At 41.4% G+C, this 21,955-nt stretch overlaps 1 protein-coding gene across 2 annotated transcripts in view; it reads right to left on the bottom strand.

Moving 5' to 3' along the window:
* Nucleotides 1-21,955, bottom strand: part of LOC111228549 (SLIT-ROBO Rho GTPase-activating protein 1-like) — an 80,776-nt gene that overhangs the window by 24,659 nt on the left and 34,162 nt on the right. For both annotated transcript variants that reach the window (XM_022754510.1, XM_022754511.1), the window contains exons 3-10: nucleotides 19,636-19,798; nucleotides 13,462-13,524; nucleotides 10,183-10,362; nucleotides 9,347-9,475; nucleotides 7,009-7,230; nucleotides 6,333-6,434; nucleotides 727-924; nucleotides 88-172 (exon numbers count right to left, since the gene is read on the bottom strand). In XM_022754510.1, coding sequence (XP_022610231.1) covers nucleotides 88-172; nucleotides 727-924; nucleotides 6,333-6,434; nucleotides 7,009-7,230; nucleotides 9,347-9,475; nucleotides 10,183-10,362; nucleotides 13,462-13,524; nucleotides 19,636-19,798 — 1,142 coding nt within the window. The remainder of the gene's footprint in view (nucleotides 1-87; nucleotides 173-726; nucleotides 925-6,332; nucleotides 6,435-7,008; nucleotides 7,231-9,346; nucleotides 9,476-10,182; nucleotides 10,363-13,461; nucleotides 13,525-19,635; nucleotides 19,799-21,955) is intronic.

Raw genomic sequence — 21,955 nt, 5'->3', positions numbered from 1 at the left:
TTCAGAGGTAAGAATAAAGTGCAAGTGCTCGAGACGAGAACAGTGGCAGCTATAAGAGGCGGGGAGGTAAAGGGATCGTGACTGTACCTTCGCCGAGTGTCCTCTTCAGCAAGTCGTGTTTGGCCTGCAGTTTGGAGATGAGATTACTGCCCTCCAGAAACTCCCGGAATTTCTGTGGAGAATTGAGAGTAATTACACGGTGGCCCTGAGTGCCAGCCGGAGCGCCCGCTCTTAAGACAGCAATCTACGATAAAGCAGCCAAGGGCAAAGGACACGCTGAGAGTCTTTTTAAAGCCTTTATCAGAGCATGTCCATCTTCAGACTGGAACAGGATAGTGGTTAGCCTTACAAGATGGAAATATTTTGGGAGAGTTACCCCACTCTGTCAGCTGATGAGAGATTTCAAAGGGGCTTGGTGCATGAGATTCAGAGTCCAATTTACATGCCCAGATTAAGAACATTAAAGTCCAGATAAAATCTTTAAATTCATATTCTCAGATTCATCTTTAGAGATTTTTTTTTTTTTTTTTTAAACTATTAAAACAGAGAAAACTGGCATTTTCACTGCTTTTAAAACATCTAAGTTTAGAAGACAAACGGAGGCATCAAAGATAGTCTATAAGAGATTTATTTCTATTTTTGTAGAGAATTAAAAAGACATCTCTGCTGTCTTTTACCTTTGGACCCTCAGGATCTTCTCCTTTTAAACCACACATCTCCACTCACCATGAAGTAGAACTGCTCCGTCTCCTGCTGGTTGGCCCTCCTCTTAGCAATGCTAGGTTTGCTGAGGTACGTCTCAGACACCGTGGACTTGACCGACTCGGTGGACCGGCTGTGGTGGAAACACTCGGACACGTCATAGTCTTCAATGGTCACCATGTCCTGGATGGTGGTCAGGGTGGCCTCTGATGTCTTTTTGATCTGGGTACACAAAGGAAAGGGTGAAGATGAAGAAGAGTCTGTCAGAGCGAAGAGTCGCCTGCTTAAAAGCTAAATGTCATCTCACGATGTTACCATCACAGCATATTTAGCAGCTTCTATCATCACATTCCCTTAAAACCTCTCTCTCCATCCCATGACACTCTGAAAAATTCTGGTGTTTTCTGACAAGACACAAAAATCCACCAGCCCCTGAACACGACTCTGAGCCAAAGCAATCCATCTCCACGCACTCAAGAGGGACCAGAGGTGAACGGTGTCGGCCGGAGATGGTACATTCAGTCGCAGGCTTTTAAGATTCATTTCCATAACCGCCTCTTCCTTGTCAACAGGAGTGCTTCTCTTGGATCTTATAAATGTCAGGACTTGGCTCAGCATGGCCCGCCACTTAGTGAGAAACATGTTCAGCCAGTGCGAGTGCTGCAGGACATGACCCAGTCTGCTATATGATGACACAAGATGACAGAGTCTGTGACAAACAAATGAGAGGGCAAACGAGTCTGTAACAGCTCCATAAAAGTAAGAGAGACCAAACCAAATACAAACTGATTAAATACTGATTGATTGATCAGAATACAGAGGTGATGGTACAATGGAGTGTTACATCCAATGTTGGGTACATAAAAAAAAAAAATAAAAATCTGATGTTAAAAAGAAAAAGTTGACATTTTATAAAGAATAATAGTAGTAAGCAATAAGTAAGTAAGTAATATTTCATTAATTACATCATAATATGTTGAGAAAAAATTGTCATGTTAGGACAATGAAGTCTTAACTTTTAGACAAAAAAAAGCTGAAAAGACTAAATTTTAAGGATCACAAATGACTTTTATTTGCTATAATTGCACATATGACCGGTGATGTTGAATGAGGACATTACTTAAACTGGTTATAATCAGGGAGCAGTCAGTGGTCAATGTTCTGCCTGATGTTTAATCTTTCAAATTAATTCAATAACTCCCCAGTTTACTAAAATGGTATCAATGTAGGGACATATCAATGAAGGGCATTTGCAGCATTATGAGAAATGGGAATAGAGACAATGACAAAAGATAGAGGGGACAAACAGACAAGGAGGAAGAGCTTAGCGACTGTCAAGTGTGAGCATGAATCACTGATGTGAAAAATCTGCCGAGGGAAAGAGGCCCAGCTGATGCAGAAAACACAGACAACCATCTCCCAGCAAAAACCCACCAAAACGGGGAGGGGGGGTGCTGTTGCATTGCAGCTTGATTGTGTGTGCTTTTAAAAAGGTGGGAGCCCCACGGGTCAATGGGGTCCTGAGTCAGACGCAGCTGGAATTCCTCCTAATTATTCTTAATGGTGAGGAGGACCCCGGCTCAAAAGTAGTGACTCCAGTATTAAGTGAGTCTGACCTCAGTGCTAATGAAAAAACATGGTGGATGTCTGGTGTAACTGTTACACACACAGAGACAACAGTGGATTATAGCTTGTTTGTCTAAAATGCATGACCTGTGACTCATTTGGCCTTCAAGAAAGAACAAACCCCGCCCGAAAACCAAGGTGGATTTCACCTCTTTCATGTGTTGCTGTGATGGATTACAGTGCTGACACGCGTGTTTGGAGGGGACACAATGTGGACATAGTTACAGTGTCATTCATCCTACGAAGTAAAAACACAGTGCAGGTTTGAACATTGCTCATGACAGCGTAGAAAAGAAAATAGGATTCTGCAAATCATGAAACTTTACAGAAATATCATCCTGTCTTGTGACAACAGTCAGGGATTATCATTAAGTGTACTAGAATGGAAAAAAACCTGCTGGCTTTAATAGACAGAGAAAAGTTCCTGAACTCTTACACCATCACGTTACACATTTGTACTGTAGCTTCTTCCACAGCAGATCTCTAAAATAGGTAAATGACTTGCGACATACAGTTATTAGTATCAAGCTTTGAATGTGTTTGGGCTCCCTCTCCCCGGGTACCAGGCAGCCTTATTCCAGGTGGCCCCTGTGGAGGCGAGAGGCCCAGCTGTCATCATGAAGACAGGACCCATGCACGCGAGAGAATCGCTTCCAGTGAAAAAGCTGTTGAGTTTATCCATTATTCAGCAGACCAATAGTTACCAGTGTTCACTGCTGGGCTCAATTACAACAGGGCTTTTAGAGAGACCTGGTGGATATGCCCATTAGTCCCTGCAGCTGCACGACAGACCTGAAGAAAGTCTCTGGGATTGAGTTAAATTTGTTTATTTTTAACAAAGAACCACGACTCAGGTGTGTTTTAGGGTCCTATGTAGACAGTGCATCAACACGAGGAGCTCAGTCAGCCAAGTCTGGCTTACTTACAGCTGTCATTCAGCGGACTGAAAATAGGATTTGTTCTATCAAAATCCAAAATAATTCCACTCGTCACACTTATAAATCAATGTTATTCCGCAGGGCAGCAGTACAACATCGCCGATAGTTATCTCAACATATCTCAAAAGGCAGACTGCCGTCCATAGCTTTCAACAGACCCTGTAGTAAGTGTGTAATCTGCTGATCATCCTGCTATAAGCACACACACACACAGACATATACACACACACACACAGGCTTTGATGTGCCTCCGAGATTTATCCAAGGAAATAACAAACACTCCCTGCAAAGGAGATTGCATTAGATTGCCAGAGTTTAGTGTGAAATGTCTTGAGAACAACCGTTAAGTGTGCATGTTCATCTGGTGAGAGGACAAGGACAGCAGGCGAGGAAAATCAGTCTGTTTGAGCTCTGGCTTTAAATGGCCAGATTATTAAATGTGAAAAAGAGATGAACCAAGCTGACTGACTGAGGAGCTGAAATTAACGACATCCTCAGTGTTAAGACTTTTCTAATGAAAAAGATTCAGTTGTAATTTCTGCTGCAGAGGCACCCAACAGGGCTATGTTAACCCAAACAACTTAGTAAGAGTCTCCCCACGTTGCAACCCACTCACCACTGATGCAGAGTAAATTATTTAGCAATGTTTTCTTTCACCATTTCACAGGAGTCGAAGAGGTTTGAGGAAACAGCTGTACTTCTATTAAGCTCAGCCCTGCAGCTTTTCCTGGCCGGATAAAGACAGACCCTTTTTTTCACTGTTGTACATTTGACAGTTGTGATTGTAAATCATTACAATGCTTTGAAAGTTCATTTTCAAGGATGTATCTGGCACGCTGTGCCCGGGAAGAGAGGCCATCTGGTGATCCTAACACAAGGCAGCAGTGCCCTCCAATTCTGACCCACCAGGACATCCGCTTCAGAGACGGAGGCGAACAAGGACATGGAGCATCCAGGGCTTGTCATCATACCCTCAAACACATGCACGCACACGCACACGCACACACAGGTGCATTTGTATGTGCCCAGTTGCAGAAATACCTTAAATACTGCAGGCAGTGTCAATTTGTGATGACACCAGCAGGACCCAGACTGGTCTGTCTACATAGCATAAAACAATACAATGCAGTCACAATGATAACTTGTAGAGCTACAACTAATTGATTAGTTTAATTATTATTATTATTATTGATCAGGTTTTAATTTTTATGTTATTCTATAAAATGTCAAAGAAATAGTATAGCTGCCCATCACCAGTACTGAGCGCCCAAGGCAACATTTTTACGTCTTGCTTTGTAGCACACATAGTCCAAAATTCAATTTAAAATTATTCAAATGATTCAATTGATGATCCTTAAAATTAAACTTCTTTACCACGCAATATAGTAATATTAATAATAATTACATAGTCCTCTCTTCCCTTGCTTGCCAATTTGTGCACAAGGGATTAACAGGAAATGATGTATCCTTGTAACCCAGTGTTATTGATTGTAATTTTTTATCTTATTGACATCAGCCTCACTGTTTAACATATACTTTCCTATCGCTGCATCACAACTCTATTAAGTTACTACTAATGCAAACCCAACAATTCCTGCTCCTACTGCTTCACATTAAAAGGATTGGTGAGCAACTGGTGAAACACACTGGATTTTATTTTGACACAGTCACAGGCAAAGCAATGTATTTGTCACTGAGTGCTGACAGCCACTGTTCATCAAAAATGTGTCTATAAAAAAATACTATGATAATTTTTATCAGTGATTTTAAATATTTCAGGAAAATGGCTGAACAAGAAATGGCAGCCACCGCGAGCTGTTAGGTGAAGAGTGCTCACCAACTCCTCAGCAAGGTAACTTTACTGTGCCCTGCTGTGTGCGGAAAACTACTCCCGCTGTGTGCACCTTTGGTTGCTCATGGCATGATGGAGAAAAACAAATGGTCTTCTTTATTAACACAATGTAAGTTTGCTTGGCTGAGCTGTAAATAGAAACACCGGTTACTCCTCTTGTATTTCTACAATTTGCTGCCATCAGAATTCTGGGAGCTGTAGTATTAAACCACACTTTCCAATACCAACAGTAATCACCAGTGTCCCGAGATCAATCAGGACTGAAATTTTATGGAATGTAAAACAACTTTAATAATTAATCAGTTACCACAATTGTATCTGTATTAGCGCATTGAATGAACAAAAAAAAAATTGTTGTCCTATCCATCATCGTCCGTTCCTGTGGATGCATTCTCAGTCAATTTCACAAGATTCAATGATGTGATCAAAAGTTGAATCTGAAGTTGCAGTGGATGTAGAGGAAAGCTGAGTGACATGCTCCTGGGTCATTATGTAGGTGAATAAAAGAAAGAAAGTGCACCGATATGGAGGGAGCCAGAGAGAGAGAGAGAGAGAGTATGAAGACAGGTGACAGGGAGAGCTTATAGAGAGGAAGCAGGTCAGACGTGAGACAAAAGCCAGCCTGATGGACGTGATTGCACTCTGTGAATCAGCAGCAGGCATGGCCTTTATTCCCTATTGGCCTTTGTTTTCTATATAAAAAAAAGTTACTCAAGCATGCTGCACAAACATTAAAACAATACAGCCTGGAAGCAGAGATGCACCTCCAATGTCAAAACAGAGCAGCGCAGGACAGGTTTTCTGCAAATAAAAGCAAGACAGTGAATTCTACCAGTGGGAGCAAAATGACAGCTTCACAGAGCGGGTTTGATGGCTACCTGCAGGGCATGACAAAGAGCAAAATACAGAGTGTGTATGTGTGTGGTGAGTATAGGCAAAAAAAAAAAAAAAAAACTTTGACACTGCAGAGATCATCAGCAACTTTTCTGTCTCACCTTGGACGACTTCTGGCTAAAGTTAACTTTCCTCAGTAGCTTTAATACTCAACTGTGAGCATCTTGCATCCAACAAATAGCAGCATAATGCAATCTCTGGCAGACAACATAAATGGAGGAGCAGATAATGGTTTTGACAACATTGATACAACTACCACCCACACTCCCTGTTCACATGAACCTGTACGGTGAGTTGAATTTGTTTTTGCATTATCCTACCTCTTCGTTTTCGATCTTCAGAGTAGCAAGGCGAGACTGCAGCTGCTGGAACCTCAGGATGAGCTCTCCATTCACCGGAGGCTGCACTGAAATCTGACACACCTGGAATAAAAAAAAAGAGAGAAAATAAACTGTCAATGATCAGGAACCTCAAACTTCAACCTACTGAAGGAACTAGGTCACATGACCTCTGGTTTAAACAGGACACAACCAGGCATCTAAATTCTTCTTTAATTGCAGAGCAAACCACAGTGACTTCTGCCAACTGAACGCAGACAGCCACACAACAGCAGCTAGCAAACAGACATGATATCAGCGCTGGTACTGCCAGCCAAACAGTAAAACTCTTAGCACATGCTGAGCTATATGGCTGCAGGGGAAGGAATATCACACGATTTGTCAATTTTAGTGCCCCATAAAACCTAATCTGACAGTTAAACACTGCACTTAAGCCACTGAGAATCACACCTCATTAAGTCTGCGACTTTTCTGATCTACTCCAAATTCACTTACATGTTGTTCTGTGTATTTCTAATGCAACACATATGATTTAGATCTAAAGCAATTTTCAGTGTCACTGCTTTAACAAACAACTAATTTCATTCTAAACTATTTAAAAAATAAGTTATAAGATATTATCATCATCATAACTACTATTGTTGACCAAACTACGTACCTCGTCTCCCATGTGAGACTGGAACTCAAATTTTGCCGGTGGACAGAAGGCCGTGGGGTACATCTCCATGAACCTCTGCCGGTCACTTCGCGGATCCAGACTGTCCACGGCATTTTCAATGATGTCAAGACCCTCGTGGCGTGATGTCTCGAGGTTGTACTCAGCTGACAGGTAGGTCCGTAGGGCTCGATTCAGACTGGCATGGTATCCCAAATCACAGCACTAGATGGAAAGAAGAGGATCAACGTCAGATAGAATTTACAGATGACAGATAATTGGGAAGATGAGGCTATAATCGAATGAACTTATAAAAAAGTAAACCTGAAATCTGAAATGTTTTCCAAGAATCCAGCACCCAGGATTCTCTAACGACAGGTATGAAAAGCGAAGACAGTTTTCAAGCCGTCTCATGTCATAGTTTCACAACGCCTAAAGGTAGAAACTGTGATCTACATCTAAACAAAAGCTTTGCCGTACTATCAAAATTAAAAACATTGGATAGGAACTTGCCCTGACAGCAACACAAATTATCCCACAGGTCTTATAATAGACAAACTAACATTAGACTAGAGCTGCAACTACCAGGTACTGTTTGATTAGTCATTTGAAAAATGCTAATTACAATTTCCTATAGCCCATATTGACAGCTTGTTTGGTCCGATCAACCAAAACCCAGAAATTAAAAAGTTACTATCACATGAGAAAGAAAAACAGCAAATCCTCACATGTGAGAAGCTAAATCTAATACGTGTTCAGTGGTTAAATGGTGTTTTTTGTTCTTGAAAATGACTTAAAATAGCAGTTGATTCATTTTCTGTTGATTGTCTAATCGATTAATCAACTCAGTATTTCAGCCCTAAACTAGACAACAGCTGAATCCAAGTAACTGATGTTTTCAGATGCTGTTAAAGATTTTTTTTTCTTTTTATTGTAGTAATGTTTATAAGCACAGCAGAAAACAGACCAATGATTTGAATGATCGATCCAAAAACTAAATACCTGTTATTTGCTGGTGTATGGTGAAAAGTTACAGATTAACCTTTTAATAAGAGACATTTCTTTAGTAAACAGTCCAGCACGTTCTGAGCTTGCAGTGCTGCCTCCATGTTGCACAACCTGAATGTTACCTCCAGGATCTAATGCTGATTTTTAATAAGTAGAACCTTGGCCAAGGTCTCTCTTGGGAAGACACACACGCCCAAGGCACCCACAAATACAGACAAAACACACACTCACACAGTTACACACAGAAATCAGACATGGCCTGAGTAACAGGCAAACATGGTACTACTACCAGCCAGCTTGTGCACTTTGTTTTCAACTCTGAAAAGTCTCCTTCATCAATAACCTAATGGGTGTGAGGCTGCACATACAGCTTACGCAGGGTGCATCCGAACACAGTTTCTCTTTCTGTCCCTCTCTCTCTCTCTCTCTCTCTCTCTCTCACACACACACACACACACACACACACACACACACACACACACACACCCTGGTGAGATGTGAAGGCGTGTGAGCAAAGCGGGAAGAGGGTAATTTCAGCGCACAGCATGCTGCTGAAAAGAAGTTGCATTTCTCTTCTCCTTCAGTCCTGTCTGGAATATAAAACCCCCAAACGCTTGCTAAAAACCCAGCCTCGTCCCGTTTCCTTAGAAACACCACCGAAAATGGTGCATTAAGTATTTCTCCAACGAAATAACACCAACCCAAGTGAGCCATACTATAAATAAGTCATGTTTATAGGTAAGGTGGCAAAAATGTCAAACAACGCAATCTGCTGGCAAGTCAGAGTTGAAAGATGTGAGTATTGTAGTGAATGGAGTGATGACCCACAGCTATAAATGACAACAAAAAAAGTAGGTTTCAGGGTCAGAGCCACTCCCACTCAGACGGTTTGAGAGATGTGGTGAGATTTCAAAACAGTAACACGATGTCAGACAAACACAGTATAAGTGAATATAATATCTGGGATTTCAATAATGATACGAGAAGGGAAGAAGAGGAGGATAATTTTTAATTCTGTCCTGCACTGTAATTTCCATCCCCCAGTCTGGTGTCCTAACATCCAGCCCAGCTGCTAAAGTCATCAGTTTCTCCTCTGTTTATGATTTTAAATCTAAAGGTCAATGAAAACACCTCTGATTAGTAATGGGTCTACTTTAGGTGAAGAAGAAAAAAATAAAGTCCATAGAAGGACGACTGCAAAGGGTATGTTCAGTTCATGTACGACCATCTTCAGCAAAAACTTTTCCCAGTCTCGCTGGAGACAAACAAGCCTGTGCTGAAGATGAAGTCATCTGAGAACAGGGCTGACAGAAGCATGTGGTTTTATACTTACATCAATTAAGTCCGACAGGTCGTGGATGTAGTATTTGAACACGGAGGAGTTTGTCGCTTCCAGTGTCAGCAGGTACTCGTTCCGCGCTTTGATCGACTTCAGCTTATTCTCAGAGTACTTGGCTTGACGCTGATGAGAGAATTAGAGGCAAGAATAAGAAGCAGGCAACAACAGAGCGAGCGAGAGAGGATGAATTTAATGAGCTGAGAATTGCCTTTTTGACAAGTGATTGTGCTTTTATGTCTCTGCACGCACTGCACGTCACAGCGCTGCGTTCCTGGCAAAACAGCTTCAATACACATTAGAGGAGAAATAACTTCAATTCTGTTATAAATAGGAAAAAAAAAGAGAACAAGAACAGAAAAAGAAAAGCCTTCACTAAAAACAGCCTGTGTCCTTCACTTCACAACTAGGATACCTCAGTCCAAGCCATCTGTCTTTATCCGACACTTCCTCCTCTACCAGACTGTTAGTTAGTCACTATCCACTGACCAATGGGCCCTGACTCACACACTTCCAATTCATCCTGACTTTAACACTTCCCAAATGCATTCCAGGAAGAGTCATGTAAAAAAAAAAAAAAATTCCATTTCGCCTGACTTTAACCATTTGTCACAGAGATTTAACTGAAAACAGGCCTGTTCAAAGAATACAGAGGCCGATCGTTTGGTTGCTACGAGGCTTCATGTGAGTTTTCTTCTACTCAGGTCAGAGTGCTTATAATCCTAAACATTGGTAAAGAGGATGGTGTAACTACTAAATCAATTTAAGTCTAAATACAACTGTCACAAAGTATATTAAAACAGTAGAGGACTGTGAACCCCTGGCCTTCTTACCTTTTCTTTCATCTTCTCAATCTTCTTCACGGAGCTTCGCCTCGGGCACTTGTCCTCCATTCGGATGCTAAAGACAGGATCACCCCTGCCGATCTGCTTCTCCTCTTGCTTCTCAGCCTCCTTCAGCTTGCTCTCGGCGCTGATGCTCTCTGAGTGGTACATGTGGTAGGTCTTCATCACCTGGAGACACGCAGAAGCGACAATAAGCTGAAAAGCCCTGTTATTCATTATTTCATTTACAGGACTGCCAAAGGGCAACACCCTTAAACTGCGAAGCCTTAGTTAAGAAATGTTGAGTCTTAGGTGAGTTCCCGTGAGGTCAAAGGTCAGAATAATCCATCTTCACAGTCGAGACTGACCTTTGTAAAGCCACAACTACGGCTTCCCATACTTTGACCCGCTCATTCATCACAAATCGATTCCACTCATCTCATAGCAGGCTGTTAGTCTCTCTCTAAACCACAAACCAAGGACAGATTCTCTACAGCCTTTTTATATGAGGCGCTCATGCGACCGCAACAACCACAAGTCACTGCAGCTAAATCTAACATTCTGCTGAATAGACTCAGGAAGTAGATCTGTCTGCCCTCGGTTCCGAACTGAGGTTATTAAGAGGGAAGCTGACTACTCCTTTTTAGGGCTTGATTGACAATTCGGCTCTTGTCTTTGAATTGAATACAATTAAAATGAGCTTAACAACATAAAGACAGTGTTAAGACATTTTATTCAGATGGCATTAAAGTTCGGCTTTTTCTTCTTCTTCTTCTTCTTTTTTTTTGAGAGTAAATATAGCCATAATGGATCCATGCCACGTGAAAAACTTCTGGGAAATGAGGGCTAACATTTGATATTTATTTCTGTTTAACATGCAGCATAGGCAGGAATTAAATAGTAATAATATTTTTTCTGAAGCCTATAATGGAAAGTAAGTTGAACCCTTCTGCCCTTCCAGTCATTGCACAGGGGCAATTTAGTACAAGGAAAATGCATGACCTTGATAGTGACCTGTTGATTAGCACTACTTCCTAAGGTCTGAGTCATCGCTGTAAGAAGAGGTTGGAGTGTGAGTATTACTCATGCGCACTCACTGGATCCATTAAGCAGTGACTCAATTGTTAAGTAGCAGGTAAACCACAAACACAAACAATGAGTTCTTCAAGGGCAGAGAGAGGCTGAGAGATTATTAACATCTTATTGAGACTGGTTCAGAGTCGATGTTGTCAGGAGAATGGAGGACAAACAGACATCTGAGCGCTCTGAGGACAGGGCAGATGAATCACTGGCTGTGGGAAATATGAAGGCAAGTCAATGACACTAACATGAAGTCATAGATAAGAGAACTCAACGACCTACACAGTTTTTCTTTGCATGCTTGTTTAGAAATCTTTGCTTTTATGGCATTAAATTGTTAGAAAAAGTTGTGTGAATCTCTCATCATATTTGCATTTAATCAAACTTTTGTATAAATTATAAATTTGGTCTTTTTGTAAATCTAAATGAGTCTTTATTCATGGCAGATGACCTAATGTACTGTACAGAAAATTCATTCAAATGCAAAAGCAGCAGCATAGAGCACCAGTGGTTTAACCTGGAATGAACCAACTCCAGCAAATTACAGCTCCACAACCTGTGTATGCAACACACTTGTCAACACAAAACCTCAATTTCAGCAAAAATAGAGACTCACCCATCTGAAAATCTAAACATCTTTAACCCAGACTGAGTTATTTATGTACGAGTGGAACAACAGAGAGGCCTGATTTGTCTGGAGCCCTTTCCCTTTGGTGGGGTTTGCCCTAACTGGAACCAGTTTAGAGATGGGTGACTGACCTTGGGCCCTGCACTCCTCACTTACTGGTCTGGAGTCTGCCGCTGGTGTGTTTACTTTGGTGCTTCTTTTAGAGGGACATATTTAGAGATGGAGCAGACCTGTTATTTCATTGGCAGAGGCCGACATCAGGACTGTGGCTGCCTGATGCAATAGCTGCACAGTGTGTGCGAATATATATATGTGTGTGTGTGTGTGTGTGTGCGCGCATGTGTCCTCCCACAGGGGCTAAACCAGGTCAAATCTGGAGTGTGGATTGTGGTGAGTGTGACACACATTGAGTTGGAGTAACACGTTGTTGTGTTTGGAGCAGCACAGCCATCCACTGGAAGTGTAACCACTGTAGTCCTCTACAGTGAGTAACAGGAGACACTAGAAGTAAACTGAATAGCTTTTCACTCCATCTCATGGGAACAAACGACAACTGCCTCGGCTTGTATCACCATCTGTGTACATCCCAGGTCACCATGACAATCAATGAGGAGGCTAACACAATGATACTGAATGTTAGTGAGGAATGACATGACAAAAACACACTGCCTGTAACAGTCTAACAACATCTGTGAACTAAGCTGGCAGGCTAAGCAGGGATGGTTCTGGCAATTAAGGCAGTGGAATTAGCTATTGATTCATTTAAGCACCTTGCTCCACAAAGATCAAAGCTACAAGAAATGGCCTTCATAGAAACTGGACTGCAGATGTGCAGCTTGTTGGATGCAGAAGTTTGATGGTCTGGTGAAATGTTACTTAGGCCTTGAGAAAATCGAACTTCTGGGTTCAAAGGTCTGCAGCCATGGCTACATTTACATTTAGTGTTTCTAAAAATATATACAACAGGCATCCCTGTGAGTGAGTGGTCTAAGGCACATGTATCCTGATCAAAGTCTGCAGTTAGATTCCAACTGGGAAACCTTTGGTACATGTAATCTTATGCACTCCCTCCCCACATGTTCTGTCTGTGTCTAGTGTCAACAATCAAATAAAGGCAATGCCAAAAAAATAATCTTAAGAAAATATGTACAGCAAAGTTGTTGCCATTTGGCTCCAACCCCCTGGTGTGGCTTTGTAAGAGTTTGTTTTGAAGAGGAAGAAAACACAGCTGATAAGAGACATTAAAAACAGAGAAAATGCACATGATTCAAGCAAAAATAAAGCTGATACTTCACACTTTGAATATTCAATTCATGAGGGTAAACAGGATTATCTTTCATTCTTTTGTGCTGTAAAAGAAATAAGACATTTCTGACAGTTTGAGGAATCAATTTAGGTTGAGTTGTTAATATAACTCAGACATCTCTGAGCTACAGGGTTAAAGATGCCAAGCTGTTACAAACATTAGTTTGTTAGCTTAGTGCTATAAACCAGTCTCAACCACAGTTAAGACTAATGTACCTAAGTGCATCAGTAAAAAAAAAGAAAAAAAAGAAGGGGGAGTCATCATTACTACTTACTGTGTATAGCTCATTTAGGACCTTCATTAAGTCTTCCTGGAGTTGAAACGCAATTTCCTTGCTCTGAAAAACAAACACAGAAGGAAAAACAATTAGATCTATAAAGTAAATCACCAATTTGATGTGATGAAATATGCATAAAGATTTTTCCCAAGCAAAAATTAGAACTAATACCCCTGTCAAACCAACACACAATTTTGTCAGTGCTGTCTGCCATGTTTAAGCTCCATTATAAACATTGCAGTAACCTCTTTTAACAAATGCACACTGTTTACTGTGCATTAGGTTTCATATGAACGTGGACAGTGACAAGACGCCATGAGCGCACTCTGGTTTGAATGGTACAAGCACAAAACAGAACAGTGCATTTATCATCCTGTGTCAAATACAGGGTTTCTGTGTGAGAGTGGTATCAGCGTCACGACGGCTTTTCCACTCAAATCATCAAACGCAGCTCGAGTTTCACTGTCCACATGCTTAACACATTATCCGGCTTCTATGGCTGAATGTGAAAGATTTTTCCCAAATATGTTAACTCAATCAGCCGTGCCACAAGCCTGACTCAGTAATACTATCACACACACGCCCACATTAATGCATCTCACGGTTGCGTGATACAGTTTAACACTGATGCCGTGATGGATTTAGTAAGGCTTTCACTATTAATGTAACTGTGAAGCTCCCATATTTCCTTCACACTGACTCATATACTGTATTTTTATGAGATTATGAGTCATGACAATGAATTTTTTGATCTCTCCACTGCAGTCGATACTGCGCGCTGCTACCTGGACGATGTTACGGCGTTGGCCTGTACTCCAGGTCTTTCTGTAACCTAATTATCCTCAGACAGATCTCATTCTGGGAGCCGCTCACGGCAAAAGGCTGAGAGAGGGTTCTGAGAGGGCATCGAACCGCCTAGTGGAGTGGGATAGAGTAGTGATTTAATTCTGATCAAAAGTGGAGTGCACTGTAGATTTTTTAAAAAGGGCCATGAAAATGAAAAATAAACTAAAGTTAATTTTACAATTCTAATCTAATCCGTCTTTATTAAAGGTACCCTGTGGTGGGTTTTGTCTGCACTATGGAACATGTTTTTCATACATGGGTCTGTTTTGTTTACATTATTCACATGTGTGTGCAGACAGGCAACATGATACACATTCTTGCCACAGGTTTTAAGCTACTGCCCTGATGGTGGTGGTAAAGCACCGATCAATGTAGTCATGCGCCAACAGAAGCAAGACAGAAGAAGACTGCAAGCTAGAAAACATGGATTAAAACAACACAGGGATTTAAATAATAATAAAAAAAAATCTACTCTGCACATGTTTTGTAAGAAAGAAAATGCAATTGTCCAACCTGAGCAGTTCACCTGCAGGTGTTACCTACAGGATCCAGTGCATACACAGAGCTGAAGTAAACCGGCTAACACCAATAATCACAAACTCAAAATGTTTATTACGTTGCATGCATTTGTTGTATATGACCTGTTTTCAAGAAAAGATACCAACACAAAATTCCATGCAGACAAACCATTGAACAATGGCATTTCCTGCCTTGAGATTAGATGAGTCACACATGCTCGATGGCTTTGGACGCATGAGGCCTCATGTAGGTGTTGGCTACAGGTAAGAGGCTCTATTGCGGACACACACACACACACACACACACACACACACACACACACACACACACACACACACACACACACACACACACACACACACACACACACACCTCTAAAAAGAACTCAGCTGAACTGTGAACATGCGACAGACCCAGGACAGAAGCAATGTTGTGAAAATTTGAGTGCATAAACTCTCTCTCACTCCAGTCCTTCACCAGTCACTCACAGGTAAAGCTGCACGATGTCCGAGCATGTGAATAGACAGCAAAGAGGATTAGACTCTCAGTTACTGGCTGCCAGGCTGGTGTCTGACATTAGAGTGTCATGCTGGGTGCCCTGGCCGAGCAGCGACGTCTTTATAACCACCACCTGGTCCGTCAGTTCCCTGATTTGTAGCTCTTACCTAATCAGAGCACAAAGAGTCTGTAAGCCTGGATAACCAGAGCTTCTGAAGCACCAAACTTGGCAAGTGGCAACCTCAGGCGTGTTCGAGAATGGAGTGTAGATAAGGGAGCGACGGAAACGTCCTGAGTTTCTGGTAAATTATAGGATGATCTGGTCCTTGAGTTTATAGTAAACCTCTAATTATGTCTCATAAAAAATGACAGCACCATATCATAAGTAAAATGCCTATTAATTGTGAATTCTTGCATATCATAAAGACGGTCAAGACCCAGGCCTTCTCCTGTGGGAAAATCCATTAGCAACTGTCAGTCCAGAGGACAGAACCTTTGACTGTCTGTCAGATCTAACACTCGTCAGCTCTTCCCCCATTGAGAAGGCTGGGAAGTGGTCCAGAGCTCAATGAAAAGCCTTCTCAGGGATCACATGAGCAGTGAGAGAGTGTGTATGTGAGAGACATAAAGACAGAGATGAAAGTAAATAGCCATTACATTCAAGACATGTTTAAAGTGCTTTCACACAAACAGCTATACCTAACATAATGGCTTTAAAGAACTCTGAAATCATCTCGCTTTTCAAACTGTCGCTAAACGTAACACACATATACCTCAAATTACCAGCGATAACGGCTGTTTACTCATTGCTGTGTTGTATAACCGATGTCAGTGATTTAATTTGCACAACGTACAGCCTTTCATTTTAAAGGAATCTAAGTTGGGGGGTTTCCAATTCTGTCTAATTCATTAAAAGGATCCTACAAATGGGTTTCCCCTTTTAAGCTCACACCATCTGTATTCCAACCACATTAGAAAGATGAAACAATCCTGGAGAGGAGAAACCAAGTCAGGCTTTAGGGAGTAGTGGGTTTCATATTGCCAGTGACATTAATCATGGTATAGAAATGGCAGTTGTAGCCCCTTGGGGGCCTGTATGTGTGTGTGTGTGGCGCTCAACGTAGATCTGAATGTCTTTTTCACTGTAATACAGACACATAGTTAAGATATAAAAATACGCTTTAACCAAATTACATGGATGTGTAACCCCTCTGTTTAAATGTCAAAAGAATAGTTTGAGGAAAATGAATTTAATTTATGAGAGTTGAGATGAGAAGATTAATATGAGTCTCAAGTCTGTGCACAAGTACATAGCTGGAGTCAGGACATGGTTAGCATTGCTAGCATACAGAATGGAAACAGGGGGAACAGCTAGCCTGGCTCTGGTCAGCAATCATCAACTGCTCATTTGTTTGTTTATCTCGCACATGAACGGACATGTAAAAATGGTTTTTGGGTGAGCTACATGTTCAAGCTAACATTTTATCTATTTCTCAGAAGTTCTATGCCAGCTCTCCGGATATACTTGTTGCTAGATATGGTTGCTGAGCACAGGTTTTTAGTTTCAACAAAAAAGCATAATGATACCAAACCTGGCAACCTCACAGTGGCAAAATGACTTTGGCACTGTATCACTCTGTTGTGTGCAAAAAAAAAAGAAGACATTTTTAGATTTCTGTTTATGTGCAGATTAAACAAAAAAGTAAATAAGGGAGTGTTAGAGGTGTTGATAGACATTTTTAAATTTTTACACATCTAGCCGATTCCCCTTGCTTTCAGTCTTTATGCTAGGCTAGGCTAGACACATCCTGACTTCAACTCAGTACTTAATGCACAAACATGAGACTGATCATCTCATCTCACTAGTGTACTTTTCAAAATGTTCAACTAAGATGTAAGTGTAAGATACACGGTATCATCATGTGTCATCTACAGTGGCTCTATTCAGTTTAACTGTCACAGAAAGACATGGGAGTGACCCAACATGGACAACACCAGGAGCCTGAAACTGAAGCAGCTAAACAGAATTTACTCCTAATTCTTTTTTATTATTTACACCTGTGTTTTTCCTACTGTGACATGTCAAAATGCCTTGTGTGAAAGAGGCTTATTGTGTGATAAACTCTATCCAGCTCTTGCTTTGCCTGTGGAAAAGTTCAAAACCACCTCAAGCTTTGGGAAATCCACCTGGTAGCTGCAGCCACAGAACGTGACTTCCATAAATAAAACATGGCAGAGTAAAACAAAGAGCTGGTTGTATGAATAATGAAACATGATAAGATCTGTCCAAGCATAAAGAAAGAAAGAGAGGTCCACTACTTGACTCTTGTATTCAAACAAACCATAAAAAAAGAAAAAGCCAAATGGTGTGTTTTCAAAGGAATTTGTGGGTGACCACAATGCAACACTGAAGAGATAAATACACATGTCAAACAGCAAACAGATCAACTGGAGGATGTTGACGAAGACACCGGGGCTACTCTGGGGTCCTCTACTGCTGTTCCACGTCACAGCGTGAGACCAGAACATACAAGGAAATAAAAACACAGGTCTTTGATGTGCTGGAAGGATGACAACAGTACAGCTGTCTCCTAGAAGCTGTGAGGGAGCCCACGTAACATGGGGGACTTCTCTGTTGTTTGTGCCTCGTTACTGAAGCTCTGCTGAGATCAAAGGCTCGGAGAGGCTTTAATTAGAGGGCGAGCGGTGTCTCAGGTCTCCTATGAACCGGGACCTCCCACCAGGCTGCCATTTGTCTGCACAGTGTCACCTGGATCCACTGAGAAACTGCATTACAAACTTTAAAGGGACTATTACACAGTGTGGTTGGATATTGCAGATTCCACAGCAATAATCACATCACTGTGGCAGTACAGTACCCAGCAGATTGTGAGGATTTTGGCAAAATGTCTTCAGAGTTGCACTAAAAATTTAAATCTGCATTAAAGGTAGTATCATTATGATCATTGGAGTGTGCTGTAGTCAGAGGAGGCAATGCAAGTAACATCTGAAAGATGAATCTGTGTGTTTCACATCTGGCCTCATTAGTAGAACGAATGTTTTTAAACACTATCAAAAGGAAGTGACTGCTGCAGCTTCCTGTTTGTGTGTTTGGGGTTTGGGTGAGCATTTAAACACCACACCTGAACATACAATCAGATGAAACCACAATCATCAAGGGATGTTTCTTTGAAACTTTTATTTTTTGAGTCAGGGCAAGAGAGCAAGAAAGAGTAGAGAAGTAGACAGTGAAAAAGTCGCACAAGCTAAACTGACACAAAGGCACTCCTCTGAAGAAAAGCCACTTTGTAATTTAGGCCTGTGGTGAGTTCATGTGACTCCTGCAGCATAGGAGCTCATAATCTGTTAGGGAGTAGTCGTCTTTGTGGTGGAAAAGGCAAGCAGAGGCCGGGTTACGGTCATGAAGCCACAGTTCAGATGGGAGAGTGAAGGCATACTGATCTGAAACTGTGGTGACCAAGGTTCCCTAATTCCCAAAACTAAACCACAGGAGCCCAGCAGAGCTCCATGCCATCAAACAGAAAGCTGAATATATACTGTATATATCCTGCACATCCTGCAACTAAATATACTTCATTGCCAAATGAATGGGTTAATTGAAAGTGAAAGACCATTTATACAACATGACGACTGGAGAAACTGCTGCCCGATCTGACCGCTATGAAAAATCTGGATTGCGTTAGTGGTGAGTTTAAACTTCTGTTTTGTTGATCAAAGAAAAGACACATCTGACCTCCTCTAGTAGAGGTCAAACATCAGTACAGTACAAAGTAACTTAGACAAGAATGAGGGAGGTTGGAGCAGTGAGAAAGAGACTTGAGGGACATGATCAAAAACAGTCTTTTTGGAAATTACAATTAAAGTGAATTTGTGTGAAAACATACTACACATTTGAGCAGAGTGAAGTGTGTTTCAGCTGATATACAGAGTTAAATATAGCAATGTTTTATGTAGCCCAAAGCATCTTCCTTCCTGTACCCTGTATGTTAATATCCAACATTTCCCATGACTTCCTGTGCAAATATGTTGTTGTCAACGATTCTATTAAAAATATCATATGATTTATTTTCAGTATGTTCAGTTGGATTCTCTTCTAATCACCTAAAAGCCATGTTTTTTTCTCTCCAATCACAAAGCACCTCTATTATTTTTTGAAAATGACTCAAAGAGCTACTGTGTGATTTACTGTGAGATTAAAAGTTGCCTTTTATGTCTCTGGTGGCCACAGCAGAAATCAACCATATTTAGGTTTAGTGTGATCATGGCCCTCATACTCGCAACCCTCACCTTCTTGAGTAGCCGTGTGGAGTCCTCGCTGATCTGCATGAACCTCATGATGACGTTGTTGAGGTAGATGTCACTCAGTGTGGCGTGGTCCTTACTCTCCCTCCTCACCTGGTTCAGCAGCAGGTACCAGCAGTTGACAGGTGACAGCAGGTTCTGGTCTTTCCTAAATTGACCAGAGAAAACAGGCGTCAGATCAGTTGTCAAAGATCCATATGGACAGTTTATAATTTGGAGTCTCAGTAACACGTTACTAATAAGAATTAGAAAGAGGAAGCATCAGTTTTCTTAGAAACTTTCTCTGTTCGATTGCCTGTGTACTGAAATAATAAACAAGTACAAACATTGTGCAAAGTTAAACCCACACCACAGTTCTGCAGTATTCCAGAGAAGAGCTAGCAGACATGGACAAATACCTGTATGCATTCATGGTTATTTTCAGAGCATTTGAAAATTTTCCTTTGTTTGTATTAATGTCAATGTCTCAGCCCTAATTGATTTTGACAATATTTGTCATTTTCACAAGGAGATCGTGACACTTTCTCGACAAGCAGGATGTCTACAAACACTTCCAGTGCACCAGGGCCTGTCACTAAAATGGAAGAGGGATGCGTCATAGGCTTCCCTTGGTGTTACATGTCCCATATACTGCTGGTTCTAGGTCTAAAAAACTCCATATATTACAAGGACTACGCAATTAAGTTGGAAATACTTTGTAACACTGACATTTCTGGGGCATTGCTCTCGCAATGCTCTGAGCCAAGCTGACTTCCTATAACCAAGAAACAGCCACAGGCTTTAAATACACTTAGTGGAATGAAGCTGAGAAGCCATGGATGCATTTTCAGTTAAGCTGAAAAGTAGAATTATGTATGAACTGTGACAGCAGAAGACAGACAAGGAAGAGAGAAGTCAGAGTAAACGAAAAAGATAGGGATCTGAGTGCAACAGAGCTTAAGAGTAAAAAAAAACAAAAAAAAACATAGAGAGGCCTGAGAGCTGTTTCCTGTGCTGTGTGCCGGCTGCTTCCAAGCTAACTGTAGGACATTGTCCAGGCCAGAGCAAGCTGGGGCCCTGTATTAACACTGGCCTGCAGGCTGACTTCCTCTGGGTTAATCTATGACATTCCTCCTGCCTGCTAAAAAGCAGCACAGAAAGTGAGTGTGTGTGTCTGTGCATGAGTGTGTGTTTGAGAGAGGTTTTAAGGTTGGGTCTGGGGTCAAGTCTTGCAGGAACCATATGGAAACTCGCCTCTGCTCTCCCCTCACAAAGTTACTTTGCATAGACAGGCAGCACTTGTCAACACAACAGGTGAAACTCTGCACTCGGCGAGTGACCCAGCCCTGAACTAGCCTTCAGCACTGGCACCACATCTGCTGCAAGAGCAAAAACGATGCATTTCTCCAAATGAATAACCGATACAAACATTCAAACCAGCCGAAATGTTCCCTGAGACTCTGCAAAACAGGAAGCAACCTACATTTGATAAAGCCAGAGCCAAGCACACTGACACGAAAAACATCCGAGAGTCGTTTTTCAAAAGACACCGGGCAGACGGTGAATGAAAAAACTGATTTAGCTAAAAGCTGAGTGATGTACTGGTGCTACATGCCCGGGCTGCAGGACACGTGCAAAGGAAGAAAAAGCGAGGAAAAGGAGAAAATAAGTGCAGCGGTCTCAGAGCTACAGCAGCAGGAATGCTGGACAGCATCACATACACGCTCTGTCAAAGAGCAATTACCATAAATCCTTTCTGCATTATGTATCAGCAGAGTGCAATACTTCCATTCTATGGCACTGGATCTAGATATGTGAAGAGAGCATGTGTGTCTGCATGTGTGTTTATTAATTCATGCTCACTTTTGCATGTGCGGAAGCATAATGTCCAGGTGGCCGCTGACATGAAGCTGGACAGAACACATGATGAGTCTCTGCAAAAGTGTATAAAATAAAATAACCTATATTTAAAGAAATATAGATCATTTTGTCAAAGGTATCAAAAGACAAAGCGAATTCTCTTTTGGATGCAAAATGGCTGAAGTGACAGCAGCAAATTGGCAAGATCAGCCAAAGAGTTTTCAGTCAGGGCTTAAGTTGCCTGACCTGTCTTCCTCTGTGCTTTAATTCACCTTATTTACAAGCTGGGCAGGACCCTTCACTATTAAAACAGAACTACACTGATACAGTAAATCCACATGTCTCTAAAAACTCAGATTGTCATCCATGAATGACCAAGAATTCATTTTAGACAGTCAAAGGATAAGAGCAAAACTGATTTACACAGCAGTCAAAATTGCAAAATTTGTGTTTAGAGAAACTCTGG

Source organism: Seriola dumerili, unplaced genomic scaffold (genome assembly GCF_002260705.1).
Source record: "Seriola dumerili isolate Sdu_G_001 unplaced genomic scaffold, Sdu_1.0 BDQW01000219.1, whole genome shotgun sequence".
Lineage (NCBI taxonomy): Eukaryota > Metazoa > Chordata > Actinopteri > Carangiformes > Carangidae > Seriola > Seriola dumerili.
Note: the sequence above shows the minus strand (reverse complement) of the source record. Positions and strands in the feature narration are given on the sequence as shown.